Below are 18,942 nucleotides of genomic sequence, written 5' to 3' on the forward strand. Positions count from 1 at the left end.
AGAGAGGCTTATTATTGTAAGGTGCCACAATAAACATGTACTTACTTTAAAATACCATTTACAAAATGTGGTTTCATTAGTCATGTAAGCTTATGAGAGGTCTTTTAAAAATTATTTTTCTGAAGTCATTTAGGATCTTGTACCAAATTATCTTCAAACCAATCATAAATATGAAAAGCCACTAGTAACATTAGGCTATGACTCCATGGTAGTTATCTGACTAACCAACTTACCTAAGCTATCTGAAAGCCAGGTAACCCATTCCCACTGAGGACCTAGTGACAATATTGTTAAATAAATTTTTCCAAAAGTTTATTTTACTGGCAAATAAAGAACTAGAGCACAAACAGTTGTGATACCACAGTTGCTTTCCAAAATAATTATGATCAGGGTCCCTGAGGTACGCAATGTATTAATGAATTCAAGGGAAGGCAACGCCACTATTAGTAATAGCTTTTTATTCGGAGTCCTCATTTTCCAGATAGGTCACATTAAACACAGCCATTAAACAATAGCGTTGAGATAAATCCATACAATGTATGCTGCTTTGTTGTTGTTATTCTTGTTCACCAATCACTTGGTGCAGCTAAGAACCTTATGGAGTGATGGGGCTGATACATGGGAATAGCCAACCTGCAAAACACTGGGGCCAGGAAAGTCAGACTTTATTCAGGTCTCATTCAATTATGTTTCGAATCAACACATCTTGATAGCCAAAACTCTCATTTGAATTAGTGCTCCGATAAACGCTGTGTGTTGTCAAAAGAATATAATTAGGCAGTAATGAATGGGCATATATTATGCCAAACCTCAGTCTACTTGTTGACCTCAGCAACTTCTAGTCAATTAGGCAACAAACAGCTTTTAACCTGGTGGTAATAAAGCATACTGCTCTATTACTACATGACTTTTTATGGTGTCATTTTTTAAATTGAGCAGTACCTAGATCCTTTAAAGGGAAGTCATGTTTTACAAGATCTCAGCTAATTTAGAAAAAACAAAACACGTCAATTTTCCAAACAGGAATTCAATTAATTTATGGAGTAGTGAGCCAATATTTGCATATTGCCTGCAGTAAGGATAAGTATGTCAGGTTAAGAAATAATATGAAAGCATTCTTTGAAATTGCATGATATGTCTCTTTAATGTTTACTTTGGTATAGGTATAACTAACTGATTCTCACTACTTTTAATTTTGATGAAGAGATCTTTCATCATTAACATTTAATGAAAAAATTGTTTTGTTACTGATTTTTTTTTTTAGTTCATCAGTAAACAATTTTTAGAACTTTAACTTTCTTATGAAAATTTCTATAAATTCTTTTTCTGTGCTTGACTTCAGTTATTTAAGGACCTAAAAGACAAAGTATTCAATATTATTATTCATTTTGAATGTGTGGGATTTTTTTGAGGGGTTAGTAATTGGAGGATGTGAATTAAGATAATTTTTTCACATTCTGAATTGTGATAAAAGCCCCTTGAAATATCACTGTTTGATCATGCATCACCCCTTAGAGCAAGTTGCTCCCCAAAGGGGTAATTTTGGTATCTCATAGACTTCCATGGAAGCTGAGCACCAGAGGTCTGTGGTAAAGGCAGTTGCCAGCCAAATGAATAAAAGCAAGATTCCCTCAACTCAACTATAAAAGCTTAGAGTCTTGACTGCTGAATTACCACCAACTTGTAAATAAATAATCACTACTAAATACAGATAATGTGTTAAACAGCTAACACTAGTAAATCACTGGTGACAGAGACCCTAAAGGTAATCCCTCACACATTGGCACAACCAATTCTTAAAATCTGATAGTGTTTTAATGTCTTCAGATGCATATAATAAATTGAACAACTGGTTACTCAGCATTAAGAACGTTTTAAAAATAAATCCTACTCTCTTTGTTGATTTCATTTACATACTGCCTTAGATTTTACTACTTGGCTATCTGTCTAGTAAGAGAGAGGCAACACTTGGTAAGACTAAATGGAAATCAGTTTTCCATCAAATTTCAGCTATCAAGCTAAATCAACCTGTAGTCTCCTGGCAAAAAATAACATCATATAAGAGAGACAACACATTTCATATACATAAATTGTCCAAAATATAGAGAGTCAATTAGGTTTCACATGTACAAGATCCCTTCTTTTCTGACTTAAACATTTACAAATAATAAAAACCAAGAGTAGAGCTTTGGAAAGGCTGTTACTGGGAACCAAACACAGTTCTCAAGAGAATAAGGCTGATGGGAGTTGTCCATTCTTCCCTTTCAAAGCAGTTTTGCAAACAAGGTACAGTCTAAAATCTTGAAAGCATTTGATGGAAATATTTTCAGTTGGATTTTTTGAGGTTTAAAATTACAAAGCTGAATTCACTTCAGTGCTTGTTTTTGTTTTGTTTTTATTTTTAATATAAGGATTTTATGACATTTATGTTGTTTCTACACTGGCTTGGTGGCCAGGAAAGAAGGCACAGAATTCTCCACCAGTTTGCAAATAATGCATTTTTCTGCTCCCGTGCACAAACAGCCTTTAACTCAGCACCACATTTTCTAAGGTATGGGCTGGAAACTGTTTGTCATGAAGCTGTAAAATGCAAAAATTTTTAAACGCTGAAGGAAAATGTCAATCAAGGCATTTCCCCATCTACTGCTACTTCTGCAAGTGCTAATTTTATTTTTCCCCAATTCCTGAAATTTGAGGTTTCCTAGCCTCATATGGAAGTAAGTTTGAAACATGCTAAATGTCACAAGGAAAGGTGCAACAAAATGAAGGAATAGAAGGTGTATTGTTCTCAAGGGACACCAATAAAAAGAGGCAGAAGAGCACTGAAAAAAAGGCAAACTTTTTGTTAAGACCCAGACTTCTTGTAAAACACTACACAATGCAAGTAACCAGTGCTGGTACCACACATGCATTAAAGCATTTTGCATGGTTTTGAAATATAATGGGAACACACATCTTGAACCACTTAAGATACTTTTGAGAACCAATCAACAATATGATATCTACATAGGCAGCAGCTGTATGCTATTGAAAAAACATGAAGTTTCAGGTATTGGTACAAATGTAATTCTTGTGATTTAGCATGACTTTAATAAAAGCTTCAACGAAGGACTTGCACATAACCATGACTGACGGATGTAATTTTTGACCTTTCAGTTAGCTCCATCAGCTCACTCAAACACATTTTGAACAGATTATGTACTGTAGTACTTGGTAGACTCTACATTAAACAAGAGACTTTGCTCTGAGGCACTGCTTCCAACACTCCATGGGGAAATGGAAGCAGGAAAAAACAAAACTCATAGAGTTCGACAGCTACCAAGGCAACACTTGCCATTTACAATATAAGCCCAAATATTTTTGCAACACAACTATATATTAATTTAATAAAATACACAATATAGCTCTTATACACTCAACAATTTGGCTCATATGCACTGAATCTGCAATAAATCAATAAAAATATGTCATTTGATGTAAACACATTGAATCTTCTTACATTTGCACATTTAAATGGTCATGTGATTTGTGTACGTCTAAGACATTTTCGCTTTCCTGAGCTATTTTAGTGTCCACAAATGAATAAAACATATCATTCATGTTAATTGTCTCTGAATATCATCACTCAATGGTAACTATTTTTCAGAACTTTTCTAGGTCAAATTTAAAACATATCCATCATTATTTATATGTTTGTTGGACACTAAAATGCTAAAGAGGCATTTTAAACCTTTAAATTTTCTTCTTTCATGAAGTGAATTAGTCTATGTGTGTGCAGGACAAAATGGACTATACCTTTTTACATTTAACTTTTATACGACATGAGGTGTTTTACAGATGACTCAGTTTTTAAGTTTTTTTTGACTAATGATATGGAATGTTTTCTGTGTTTGTACGTGTGGCAGGTAACTTTATACAGAAATGTTTACCACAAATATGTGTTAATGTTTGGTGTAGCTTGGACTACTGCAAGGTCTTTTCAGGACTTTCAGTAGAAGCCTGTGGTGACTGCTAGAAATTCTACCGCAGATCACAAATTATGACCCTGCTTTGTATGGGGTTTATAGGTAAACAGTTACGTCAGAATAAATCACGGAGGACAGTCTTAGGGCAATGAGAAAAAAGCTTCCATTCTCACACTGCATACCTTCCTAACAGATTGTCACAAGGTAACTCGCCTCCTCATCCTCCTTTTTCTTCTCTCCTTTTTCTTCTCTGTTTTTCTTTCCTCTTTGAACATCGTTAATTCTGTCCTAATATAAGTTTGGTCAAAACAAAGCCATTGTTATTTCTGAAAAAGAAACAGCAGTGTAAAGAACATACTTGTGGGCACTTCAGATGTTCACTAAAAGCCTTAAAGAAGCATCGGTCTTTCTTTATCCCTGTAAAATGGAGTTTTCACCAGGAGGAGTCATTTTTAAATCAACAGAAGAGACAAGAAAATGCCAATGCTTTTTTTTTTTTTTTCACTTTCTCACAGCCACAGGGTCATTTCCCCGGCAGTCCTGCAGAAGCTTGTCGATTTCTCTCACGACTTCCTCTGCATCCACCGGCTCTCTGGCCAGATCCCTGTTGGAGTGGTCAAGCTGCTCCAGGACAGCGCCCATCTCACTGGAATCCCGGCTGGCTCTTGAATGCACATCTGCGAAGACCCTTGCCATCTGCTCAGAAGCCAGGAAGGGAGGGTCTCTCGGTTGCTTGCTGGGGGACAGATACTGACTGTCAGTGGGCAAGTACTGGTTGCTCGCCTCGGCCAGAGATCCTGGCTTTGCTTCGCAACCATCCAGGGAGCCTTTCGTTGAGGTGCAAGGCTCGATGCATGCCTTGGTTGGGCTGCTTGATGCTGAGGGGACCTCTTGGAGGAGAGGGCTCAGGGCACGTTTGGCTTTTAAATAAGGTTTCACATTGGCAATGAGAATCGTGTGCTCTCGCTTGTCTTTTCCAAATGTACAAAAAGTCTTTTTCCCAGTGGGATTCACAGTTTCGTAAGTCTCAGTCTCAACATTAGCTTCAACTGTGGGTACAAAGAGATTTGTGCGGTAATCTGCATTTTCAGCCTGATTGGTTGCAGGGAACTGTGGCATCCAACACCTGTCAGAATGACCAAGCACTCGGCATTCATCTGTGCAATTAACACAGTCTTCCGGTTCTGCAAAACAAAAGAAAGGACAGCAAATCCAATCATTAGGGTTGCCTTTACAGTTCTACAAAGGCTGAGATCAGCTCTCCCTGGGTTTGCTTGACCTCTGGTCTCTAAATTAAAAAGGAAAAGAAAACAATAATTAAAACATTTCAGGATGGTTGCATAAACCTGCTGGTTGAGACAATGGTTTTATTTAAGTCTATTCTCTAGGTATTAACGAATTCCCATAGCCTGGGAAGAAGTAAAAAGTGGCCACTGGAGAATCATTCTCAGTAGAGTAGAGTATCACTGTAAACTAATCTCCTGGGGATATCAGTTAGTCTTTGTTCTGTATAACCCATCCTGGAAACAGGGAACTTCAAAAAGGATTAACAGGTTTAATTTTTCAAATCAAATAACAGCGTAAAAACTGAATCACAAACTTCCATAACAAGTCTTAAGCTGCTATTTTTTTTTTTATGTTTTATCCTTATTTTGCTTGTAATTGTTATTTTGGTGACAATCATGAAATAAAGTTTTCCTTTAAAGCCTGCTTTTCCTACTGAAGAGTAGCAAATGGAATTTTCTATCCGAGCATGTTATGAATAAGCTTGTCAAAAACTGCACATTCCTATTGTAGTAGATTTGCGTATGGATCATGTAATCAGTTTTCTTCACTTCAGCTTTTTGTTTTTGGTGTAAGTAGGTGAAAATGTATTTTGTCAACAGATATAGTTCAGAATGAATGACAAATCATGATTTCAATTCTAAATGATAATGATTTCTGTGAGAATTTTTGCTTCTCTCTTTTGTGATAAGCATGTAGATAATCTAAATAAAGTACTGTTTAACAATCACTATTTCAAAGATGCTGAACAAGAAAATATGAAAGAAAATTCCTTCATTATGACAACAGCTGCATATGTCCATGAACTCAATATTTTAAAAGATAACTTTGAACTACATCTTCCCAGTTGTCCCTTTCATCTACAAATTGTTGTCTTCCTTATGTTTAATGATCCTTTTTAAATCAGGGACCTTTTTTTCAGGAAAGGATATTTACAGTTTAACTCTATGTGATGGGAATAGAATTCCCTACTCATTTGGGAACCCTTGGGATTGCCATTTAATTGATGTGAGAGGATCTCCATAATGTATAGTGTCCTGTGTGCAAGGGAAAAAGCAGCAAATTTAATAGCACTGATAAATTTATACAATTATTTTTCAAAGTCATATACAAAATCTGAGTTTGTACTTCAAACACACAAAAAATTCATTATCCAAAAAGAAAAAAAAATAAACCACACCTTAATTTATCTCAAAAGGTTTTAGGATAGAATAATTTCCTATGAAACTAAACTCTTTTAGAAAAGAATCAAAATGGTGTTTTGACAGAACAAAAATTCTGCAGTATTTCATAGCACGTATCATTATTCACACTTGAAATGTTAAAAAGAAGTATCTAGGTGGCTTGTCTCTATTTTAATTTTGTCTTGCTTTTAAACATATATTTACCTAGGAGTGAATAAAATATGTTAAGTTTATTATGTAATGAAGGCAAGAATGCTGAAATGTAGTCTCAAACTGAACTATCTACTCACAGACTCAAATACTGTCTATGATTTGAAAGGTTGTCAGACAGATGGACACAAACAGAAGCAGAAGAATCTAGGTATTTAAAATTTTCTAGAAGCCTCCCTGTGCAGATTTAAAGTAGAGCAGAATTTAAACAACAGGATATCAGAAAAATTTAATATCAGGTATCTGTTTTCATTACCTATTCTGAAAGTGACTCTTCGATATTATGCCTGTGTCAGAAAAAAATAATACATATCATTTCATTCAACTAATTTTATCCTTCAAAAATACAGTAGAAAACTTTACTATCTATTTCACTTGGTAATATTTTTGTATCTTTTAGGTTTGTGATTTTTAAAAACTTCATTTACAACTCATACACTCTCTTTGAAAGACACTAACATAATTTTATTTTCAATATTGACTGGCCTCAATTTCAGCAATTTCGATAGCCCAGCTTTGAATGAATTCAATATGAATTTAAGAATAGAGTGAACAGGACAGAATAATGCAGATTTATGAAAGTATAACTCGACCTTGAATTTGAAACCATCAACATAAAATGATTGTTTGCACTTCACTACTGAAACTCTACAGGTTTTTTTTTACTTCACTTCATGTCACATCCTAGGGAGCAAATTTTGAGTATTGATTACAACACATTATATGCTGTTCACCTTGTGATTAGACTGTAATTTTGACAGCAGCAGTTCACAGACAGTGAAGAAAATCAAATGGACCCTTTTGTACAAGCTGCAGAAACTAAGAACATAAAATGAACTACAACTGCCAAGGGTCAAATAAGAATTTTTGAGAGAGTAGAATTATTTCTGAAGTGACATAAATAAATAGATGACTAGGTAGACACATAAAAGAGACATAGGTAGTACATAATGAATGACTAGCTAGACCAAAAAAATAGACAAAATGGAAAAAATGAAAGAAAAAGAGAGGGAAGAAAGAAACCAAAGTGAGGGGAGAGAGCGAAGGAGTGAGGGAGGAGTGAGGGAGGAGGGGCTTAAGGAAAGGGGAGTCGTATTGGGAGGATTTCTGCTATGCGCACCTTCTATTATATATTTTTTAAATCCACTCAATAAACTAAGTGTGTATAATATAGAATAATAGTGTGGAGGATTTTCTCAAGCCCTAGGACTATAAAGATAGATAATAGCTTCTTTCTGTACCTTAGGGAAAACGAATCCCGGAACAGATATGTTGAATTATGAACTATGAAAATGAAAAAGAAGCAAATTACACAGACAGCCACTATTTTCATAGATTAGATATTTGTATCAAAAAACAAATTTAGGGATCCTGGACAGAAAACAAATTTAGAGACGCTTGATCCAAGATTCATTTTTTCTTCTGGACCAATCTGGGATTACAAAGAAATTATTTACCCTCATTTTTGTCCTTTCCTTAGTATAACATGATAACCATCTCACAGAATGCACCCCTTGCCAAGAAAGATGGGATAATTCAAATGGTATATAGATGAGAGAAACTGAGAGATAGGCATATTTATATTGCAAAGTGAAAACAACTCTGAAGTCCGACAGCTAGAAATCTGGGCAGTTCTGTCTATAGAGAAGGTTTACAGTGTCTAATCTTTTAAGTGTATAATTCCCTGAAGGATCATGTGACAATCAGAAATTTAAATACTTGTTTAACATTAAGAATCATTTTCTATACTACTATAGTCACATATGACTATTATACAAGCTCCCAAGGGGAGGGATCTAAACACAGTCATCGTAATTAGTTCAATTTTGCATCTTAATTTATATGATCTTTTTCAAAAGATATAGTCACTCAAATTACTGTAAGTACTTGCAGTTCAGCTGCCACCATAAACTATACATGCACACACACACACACACACACACGTATAGATCTTTATTTGCATGTGTGTAATAAAATTGAGGTTTCTCCAGGAAATAGTCCAAACAAAATTTAAAAACTCCAATGCATGTCCAATGCATTCCTGAAAATTAAAAATCAGTAACTACCATAAGAGAAATACAGATGAATGAATAAAACACACAGGAAAGTTATATATTTATAATATAAAGATAGCAGATATACATACAACATATATATATATTTATAAATATAAAACCTTGTATATAATTTACATGTATGTATAAATCTTTTTATTTAAAATCGCCAATAAACAACCTTTTAATCTTTCCCTGTCCTGTTCAACTATGAGTGTGAAACCTCTGACTGGATAAACAACTTGACTACTGATTTTAGAATTTTATATAATTCAAGTTGATTTAGACATAAAGATGTATGAAATCTGCAAATTCATATTAACCTACAAATCTGAAAGCTCTCTCTCTTTTTCTAACCTAGATTAAACTGTTTAATAACTTAAAGATATTAGGCAAGCAAACATTTTTTGCCAAAATATACCTTCAAAGGAACAGGCATTGTGAAAGTTACATATATATGAGGAAAAAAATATTTAGGTAAAACATCAAATTATCTGTTCCCAAATTATTGGATTTTAGCGATCTTCCACAAAGGTTACCAGAACTTAATGTCCACAATGTGATTTTAACCTTGTAATGTCACTGCATCATGAAGAGTACACAGCCATTTCAAGATGGGTAAGAGGAGCCAATAATTACAATGTAGAAGATTAAAATTTGAAGTCAAAACACTATTTAAACCATCAAAGATTAACAAAGATTAAGGGGCCTCTATTGAACATAGTTATTTTGGTAAAAGTCAGGGGAAAACCCTTGCGTGTTGTGACTCGGAACTGTTCACTGCAGAGGAAACACAGTTCGAGGAGCTGGTTTGAGGAGCCAGGTCATGAAATTTCTTTAGAGTAAATCTATCTCTTTACTACAATCTGTCTCACTCTCAGGAAGGAATTTATCACAAATCAAAAGATAAGCTTATTTTCCCTGTCTTCAAAGTACTATACCACATAACCCAAAGAGAGATACTTAGAAACTAATTTGTTAACACTTAGGGAAATATTAGAAAACATAAAAGGATTTCCTCCCCTTAGTTTCATTGCCTGTTTCCTCCAGAGCCCACATATCTGTACATCTGAAAACATGCATATTATTTCTAGAATAAGAGTTTCAGATATGCATCTGATTTAATTTTTATAATGAAGAAATAAATGTCTGTGTCATAGAAATCTGAAAACCAAAATCCATTAATCAGAACATTAGTGAGGAAATTCTAAATTGCTGTGGCTGTGGGGAAGGCTATTTGAGAGAGTTTTCTGTGCTTTATGACTGTCAACAAAATGGTTTTATTTCAGCTCTGTAAATAGCTTTAAATAGGAATAGTCCTCTTCCGTTAGTGTGGTGGTTGCTCCTGTTTCTAACAGCACCTTAAAATTGGAGTTGTTTCCAAGTAGATAGCTCTATAAATGAAGTTCATTTTTTATTTGTTCTCACTTTTCTTTTGTATTTCTACTTTACCTTCTTTCACCAATTTAAGCTTTCATAACACCTAATTAGCTGTCTGGGAAAGCAGAGAGCTGGCACCCATCTATATTTATGGCTGGCCCAAATGTTCTGGAGATTAACTCTACAGAACTTAAAGTTGATGCCCATCACAGATTATCTACCAGTAAACAATGACAAGCCAAGACCTTAGACTGACAGTTCGTGTATACCAGTTTTCTACTGAAAGGTTTTAATGATGTAACCACAGCTTGCTTCACTGCCTTTTTCTTTCTTCAGTGCACACACAAACACACAATTTTACACATGTACACACACTTCCCTATGAGCACAGCAAATTATAATTAATCCAAATATATTCTAACATATCAGAGATAAAAACACCAATACTAAAATAGAAATCTCATCAGAATACAGTCCAACAAACCTCTAATAAAATGTTTCTTTCATTAAATTGACATAATTCATAACATCCTGCAAACTGACAGTTTTCTGCCATAAACAGTTCTCTCCTTTTTTGGCAATGTTGATGATTATTCACTTACTTCCCTTTACCATCCTATAAACCCCCTACACTTGTTATGATGATAGGGTGAGTCATTCCATATAAATGGCACTTTAACAATCTATATTCATTCAAATTATTCCCATTTTTGATTTCTATTTCTCATTTACTAGCATATTAGTTAAAAATAAACCTTCTGATTTCACTCTATCTGACTATGAGGGGGTAAAAACTTCACTTTCAATATTACTTCTAGAGACAGCATAGGAAAGTTGTCTCAAAACGTCTTTCTCTGTGTCGGGGAAAAAAAAAGAAACAAGTATCCTAATATTATAATTTTATCACACGCTTTTTCTTCTGCTAGTATTCATATGACAGCTAGGCTTAATTTTAGCACAATTTTTAATAATCTTGGTGTATCCCTTATTCAGGGAAGAAAAGAGAAGGGTAAGGGAAAATGTGGCATCAGAGTACAATCACTTTATTTAGCCAAGTGATCTTTCATCTATTGCCTTGTATTTCCCATTCTTCTCACTTGTGCACAGTGATCTAGGCTGTTCTACTAATCAAATAACTGATATACAAATACACAGATGTGGGATATGTTTTTGCTTCTTATATTTTTTAATGTAAGATCACGTAACTTGTTACAATATGCTCATTTGCTCATTTCATGAGGATGCTTGTTCATGTGTTGGCAGTGATATAATGATAAAACATTGGCTACTGGACTCCAGGAACTTAAAATATTTCCTAATAATTGGTCATAAGAAATCAGAATTTAGAAACATAGTTCAGGTAATAAAAATACTATGAGAGAAATGTATATATTTTTAGGTGTATGTACTGCTGATCTGGCTTCCAGAATTTACCTGACCTGTGAAATGCCATTCTATCTGCTTTTAATAGGCAGAGAGCACATTTTGAAGAGGAGGTTATTATAATGCTATCAGATAGTCAAACCATGGCATCTTTGAAATACCAATCATCTGGCGCGCAACTACATCACAAAACGCTTCTGAATGTATCGCCACAACTTCATTCAGACACCAGAAACCACTGGCCTATATCACATTCAACTGAATCCAATTGCAGCTGGGTATTTGGAGTGCTGGGAGCATTTGCACTTACTATTCAGTGCACCTGCACACCTTCGGGGATGGCTTCAAGTGTTTGTGACCCTTTGGACATAATAATAGGTCTACCAGAATGAATTTTCTGGCATAAGTACTGACAACCACAGATAATGCTCTGAGATGAAGAAAAATGAAATTAAATGGAAACATATGTTAAGGAATGAAAGCAAAAGGATATAAGGAAATCTGATACGGAAGCACCAGAAAAAAAAAAGAAAAAGTGAGAATCTAAACCATGCATTGGGAACCTATGGCACAAATATAATTGTGTCCTGTGGCACAGTGTTCTGAAATTAACATTCAAAATTTAGCTGCCACCCTTCCCCAATCTCATACTGTAGGTGCAGCCATCACCTGGGGCAGTAGCAGATGCTTAGAAGTGAAGGCACAGATAAATAGGGCCATCTCTTTCTTAACAGGTACCCTCAGAAGAACTGGCTCTGAAACTCAATTCTATACTAAATGGAACACGTTTTTGTTTCTGTTTTTATTTTTGTTTTTTTGAGAAAAGGACTCTGACATAACCTCTCAAGGAAAAACAATATAACTCAAATGTCCCACCAGAGTAAAGACAGCTCAAATTCATTGGGAGTAGTAGATGTGTGTAATTCAGCAGTTAAAGGAATTATACTCAATCATTCATAAGGTAAGAATGAACTAAACATCAACTTTGTGAATTGGAAGTTTTCAAGCAAAGGCATCTTTGAAAGAATGTTGTGGAACAGGTGTTGTGTCAAGTAAAGGTTTGTGGTAAATGAACCCATGTTTACCCACCTCTAAAATTCTCCAGTCTGGAAGGCTGTATTTCTTTACCAAGGAATTTACAGTTTCATTAGAAACTAGAAACTTGATTTGAAACCACCATAGGAGAAATAATTCATGATTAGTTACATTTTGAACTATGTTATATGAATGTCAAACAACAGAAATACAGAGAAAAGTGTAGAAAGTAATATTGTGAAAGGCTTTTTAGAAGAAGTGGTGCTTGATTTGCAATTCAAGAGATGATCAGGGTTTCAACAGACAGTGGAGAGCAGGGATAGGGTGATCTAGGTAGAGATTAGAAAGTGAAATGATTACCACACAGAAATGTGTTTCACAGGGTGATAAGAGAGCAGATTTGTAGGTCAAAAGACGTATATTGCAATGCCTAAAAATAAAGTAACATGGGAAAACCTGGCTAGAATGTAAAAGAAAATGGAAAGGCTCTGAATAAAAGACCGAATTTAGTTTAACGGGTAATGGAACACTAATATGGGTATTTGAGCAATTTATTGTACATCTCAGAAGATTCTTGAAATACTTAGGAGCTTGACTGAGCAGTATTGAACAACATTTATGAGCCTAAAAAACTGCTTGGCCACAGAGCAAGTAGTATTCAAATCAGCATTACTTCTGTTACAGGCATCTAGCGTTTTGGCTCCAACCAGGATTATCTCCAACAGAGCACAAAGGACCTGTTATGGCTCTGGCACCATCATTCCAATTCCAGTCCTACCCCATTCTGCTTGCATCTCACTCCACTTCTCCTAAACTAAAGAAAGACTTAATGTATGTTGATTCAACTGATATTGTATATTAACAATATAAATCCTGAATTTTATAGTTCTGCATTAGAAAACTATTTTTTTCTTACTATATCTACTTTATCTCCCTTCCTGCTTTCTCAAATTTGCTATTATTATTAACCAACCATAAGATTGCATATGATCACGTATCAGAAAGATTAAAGGATTCTAGAAGGCCAGAAGAGGGAAGATCTGGAAGAAAAAAGATCATTATATGTATCTAGAAGAGAAGTAATAAACACTCCTACAAGGCAAGGAACATGGCCACAAATAAGGTAGATAGATGTTGAATCTCAGAAACCTTTCAAAATTTATTCTGGATCGCAAGAAGAATAAATAATTAATGAAAATTCCTGAAAATGTTCTCCAAAATACTCATTTCTATTTTGGATAAAGATTATGCCAAAATTTTCCAATTGCATTATATACTCTAGCGTTGCTCCCTGACTCTTATTTTTTAATCTGTTTGCCTCATCAAGTTCCTTATGCCCCTGGAGGATCAAGACTCTGAGGTCCTGGTATATTCTTACATGCTCTATTCCTTGAGAATACACTCAATAGTCACACTTCTGAATTTGAACAGAATGCTACCATTGATATAAAGGAAGATGAAATTTAAATGATATCAAATACTATTGGTAATCTATAATAAGAATGACCACCCCTTACAAATTACTCAATCCATTTATGAGAGTGTAGCGTCAGTTTTCAGAATGATCCCAGGGCCTAAACAAAATTATACATAATAGCTCTCTTTTGCTATGAGATACACAGTATTTAAAGTAACATCAGATCTGTCTGTTAAATACCATATTTATATAAAATTCTGAAGTTCTCTATTTATTATTGAGGGTACCATTTTCAATAAAATAAATAAATCCTACTTGACATATATCCACTGAAACATGGAGGTCAGAATATTTTCCCCTTAAGGGAATTTTGTAAACCAGGGACACTGTTATTGAAATTAAAATCTATGTTTAAATAATCATCTCTTTATAATTTTAAATTATGAAAACAGTGACTATTCTGAAAAACCTACACCTCAGCAACTATTAAGTTTCTTTCATCTCTCCTAGGTTTCTCCTTTTGGCCTTTTTTTTTTTTTTTTTTTTTTGATTCTACTACATTGTTGGGTCAAATGTGCCAGTTTCTCTCTTTTGTTTTAAGGTAGCTGCCTCTGTATTTTATGCTTTATCTGACAGCTACCATCAACATATGAATTAATTAATAAGTCCTTGTAATTTTAGATTCTTGAAAGGGTTAATGCAGCTTCCAAAAAAGCCTGATTTGTATGCAGTGAGAAAGCTATTCTCTGGCATGCAGTAGTTAGTAAAAACTGTTTGGTTTACAAGGACAAATTTAAAATTCTAGCGACTTAAATAATACTGTGAGTTTCAGACCCAAAACTATTTAAACATACTACTATGGAGGAGATGTTTTCCTTGTGCTTTTATCGCCTGTGTAAGCTAACCCCATCTCTAATAATGACACCATTTTTGATGACATGGGTGAATGCATCTAAAATTCAAGTCATTCTCCTAGCAAAGTGGTAATTCTTAAGGAAGGTCAATGAAAACATGCCTATTAAGCTGAAATCTTTGTAAGAAGGAAGCAAGATCGTCTTACTAGTTTTTCTCTCCTGCCTGCTATCTGATCTCTGTTGGGATGTATTTCTATTTACTAGTTTAAATCCTACTGTTCACCCTGTTTCTAGCACTTGTTTGTTTTCAATTGCTAGAGACAAGTAAACAGACTCAGTATCATTTTTAGCATTCTCAGAAAACAGAGTTAATTCAGATGCAACTAATCCTCTCTAACTTATTATTTACTAATCAATGCTTGCCAATGGGATTTGGGAGTCCCAGAAGATGGATTTTTTAAAAAGATTTTAATATTATTATATTTTAATGATGTTCTGGTCTCCAAAATCTATTCATTAACTTCATAGAACTCTACTCTAGAGATAGATCTAAAGTTTCAGTTAAGTTACCTTAAATTTGATGGACATGGTTCCAAAAGAACAGATGGGTGCCTTGCTCAGATGAGTATTTTTAAAAATGTAATTTTTTTAAAGAAATAAGTAATACAAAATATGTTTTCTTTCAAGATTTAAAGCTGTGGGAAAAATATATGAAACTATACTTTTCCATAAATAATTCTTACAAAAATTACTTATATTACAATAATTAAAAAATAAACTGAGGAGAGACCTTCAAGATGGTGGAGGAGTAAGACGTGGGGATCACCTTCCTCCCCACAAATACATCAGAAATACATCTACATGGGCAACAACTCCTGGAGAATATACTGTTATGAGAGAAAAAATAAGATACTTTTATTTAGAACAATAATAGACAAATTACCACCTATTTTGTTAAATGAAGTTTTATTAGAACACGGGGCCACAGTCAGTCATTTTTTTACATATTGTCTATGGCTATGTTCATGATACAAGGGCAGAAGTGAATCTCTGCAAAAGAGATTGTATGGCCTACAAAGCCTAAAATATTTACCATCTGGACCTTTAAGAAAAAGTTTGTAGACCTCTGACTTGGGATAGATATTTTGAGTCTCAAGCTGGATCTTAATACTTTTATTTTCCCTCTTTTAGCAAGATAATATCTGTGAAAGCCAGGTGTTGAGGATTTTTAAGAATGATTTTTTTAAAATTTCCTTAAACCTCATATACCAACCAAGTTCTAAATCTGCTGGTCTATTATACGGTAGAGTTTGTTCTAATTAGAGCTAAACTATGAACCTTCTTGCTCTATGGTAGTAGGATGATGTGATTTTCTAAACCATGGTAGAGACTCATCAATAGATCTTGAAATCAATTTTCTGGTTGTAACTAAATTTTTTTAAGTGAAATAGACAAAGGTAGAAAAATAGAGAGTAAAGGCAAGATTGCTTATAAAAGCTTTGTTTCAATTTGATAACACACACACACACACACAGACACACAGACACACACACACACACACACAAGTTCTGGTTTACCATATATCGACATCAATTAGAAAATGTCTGGAAGTCATTGGTTAATGAAATATGAAGCTTGTAGCCCAAGTGTTGTGGAGCATTAAGGGTGATGGAGTTAAGTGTGACTATACTGTTCCCATCTCATCCTTAGGGACCAAAGATTGGGAGAAGGAGAAGAGTAGAGGATATTTAATGGAGGACATTGGCACCCCTTCTGATCTAGTATTCTAGAAGGAGATCTCTTTGAAGACTTCTTTGGGCAAAAAACCAAGGGCATGCCAAGGAGATTTAGAAAGGCTGTGGGTATATTCTGCATTTATTCACTTCTAAAATGACCTGGATTATTGTACTAGAGTATAGATGAGGGTTGGAGCTGAGTCTGAAGAAATATTCTTGTTTTCCCAAGGTCTGCTTTGTGTTTTACAAATTTATCCACATGATTCATGGAGGGGAGGTAGAAATATAGAGGGCCCAATATACTGTTAAGCAAATAGCCCACGATGTTCAGTTACTTTGAGACTGAAAGTAAATGGCAGAGATGTAGGTCTGACACTCCCTTTTCCCTCTCCCAAAGCCAGATGACAATAGTGATTCCCAAAATGACCAGTGTAGGGGGGAGACCTTCAAGATGGTGGAGGAGTAAGACGTGGAGTTCACCTTCCTCTTCACAGATACATCAGAAATACATCTACATGTGGAACAATTCCTATAGAACAACTACTGAACGCTGGCAGAAGACCTAAGACTTCCCAAAAGGCAACTCCCCACGTACCTGGGTAGGGCAAAAGAAAAAAGGAAAAACAGAGACAAAAGAATAGGGATGGGACCTGCACCTTGGGGAGGGAGCTGTGAAGGAGGAAAAGTTTCCACACACTAGGGAGCCCCTTCATTGACAGAGACAGCGGTGGGGGGTGGGGGCAGTGGGGGATGGGGGGCGGGAATCTTCCGAGACACGGAGGAGAGCACAGCAACAGGGGTGCAGAGGGCAAAGCAGAGAAATTCCCTCACAGAGGATCAGTGCCGACCAGCACTCACCAGCCTGAGAGCCTTGTCTACCCACCCTCCAGGCCGGGTGGGGGCTGGGAGCTGAGGCTCAGGCTTCAGAGGTCAGATCCCAGGAGAGGACTGGGGTTGGTTGCATGAACACAGCCTGAAGTGGGCTAGTGCCCCACAGCTAGCCGGGACGGAGTCCGAGAAAAAGTCTGGAACTGCCTAAGGGACAAGAGACCATTGTTCCGGGGTGTCCAAGGAGAGGGGATTCAGAGCACCACCTAAATGAGCTCCAGAGACTGGCACAAGCCACGGATATCAGTGTGGACACCAGAGACGGACATGAAATGCTAAGGCTGCTGCTGCAGCCACCAGGAAGCCTGTGTGAAAGCATAGGACACTATCTACAACTCCCCTCCTTGGAGCATGTGCATTCCACCACTGCCAGAGTGCCATGATCCAGGGACAACTTCACCAGGAGAACACACGGAGTGCCTCAGGCGGTTGCAACATCATGCCTGCCTCTGCCTCCGCAGGCTCACCCTTCATTACGTACCCCTCCCTCCCTCCAGCCTGAGTGAGCCAGAGTCCCCTAATCAGCTGCTCCTTTAACCCCATTGTGTCTGAGTGAAGAACAGATGCCCTCAAGTGACATACATGCAGAGGAGGGACCAAATACAAAGCTGAACCCCAGGAGCTGTGTGACCAAAGAAGAGAAAGGGAAATTTCTCCCAGCAGCCTCAGGAGCAGTGGATAAAATCTTCACAATCAACTTGATGTACCCAGCATCTCTGGAATACCTGAATAGACAACAAATCATCCCAAAATTGAGGCTGTGGACTGTGGGAGCAACTGTAGACTTGGGGTTTGCTTTCTATATCTAATTTGTTTCTGGTCTTATGTTTATCTTAGTTTAGTATTTAGAGTTTATTATGATTGGTAGATTTGTTTATTGATTTGGTTGCTCTCTTCCTTTTTTTTAATGTATATATATATATATTTTTTTTCCTTTTTCTCTTTTTCTGAGTGTGTATGTGTTTGCTTCTTTGTGTGATTTTGTCTGTATAGCTTTGCTTTCACCATTTGTCTTAGGGTTCTGTCTGTCTGTTTTATTTTATTTTATTTTTCTTACTATAGTTTTTAGCGCATGTTATCATTGGTGGATTTGTTTTTTTGGTTTGGCTGCTCACCTCTTTCTTTTTTCCTTTATTTATTACTTTTTAATTTTTTAATATTTAATAATATTTTTAAAATTTCTTGTTTTAAAAACTTTATTTTATATTATATTATGATTTCTTTCTTTCTTTTTTTCTCCACTTTCTTCTGAGCTGTGTGACTGACAGGGTCTTGGTGTCAGGCCTGTGCCTCTGAGGGCGGAGAGCTGAGTTCAGGACATTGATGCACCAGAGACCTCCCGGCTCCATGTAATATCAAGTGGCGAAAGCTCTCTCAGAGATCTCAATCTAAACACTAAGACCAGCTCAACTGAATGATCAGCAAGCTACAGTGCTGGACACCCTATGCCAAACAACTAGCAAGACAGGAACACAACCCCATCCATTAGCAGAGAGGCCACCTAATATCATAATAAGGTCACGGATGACCCAAAACACACCACCAGTTGGGG

General features: G+C 35.8%; 1 protein-coding gene across 2 annotated transcripts in view; it reads right to left on the reverse strand.

The window, feature by feature from the left end:
* Nucleotides 1-441: 441 nt before the first annotated feature.
* The window catches only part of PCDH17 (protocadherin 17), a 104,588-nt gene continuing 86,087 nt past the window's right edge, over nucleotides 442-18,942 (reverse strand). For both annotated transcript variants that reach the window (XM_007186774.3, XM_057532513.1), the window contains exon 4: nucleotides 442-5,149. In XM_007186774.3, the coding sequence (XP_007186836.2) occupies nucleotides 4,467-5,149 (683 nt within the window). In that variant the 3' untranslated portion in view covers nucleotides 442-4,466. The remainder of the gene's footprint in view (nucleotides 5,150-18,942) is intronic.

The sequence above is a fragment of the Balaenoptera acutorostrata genome, chromosome 18, assembly GCF_949987535.1.
Source record: "Balaenoptera acutorostrata chromosome 18, mBalAcu1.1, whole genome shotgun sequence".
In the NCBI taxonomy this organism is placed as follows: Eukaryota; Metazoa; Chordata; class Mammalia; order Artiodactyla; family Balaenopteridae; genus Balaenoptera; species Balaenoptera acutorostrata.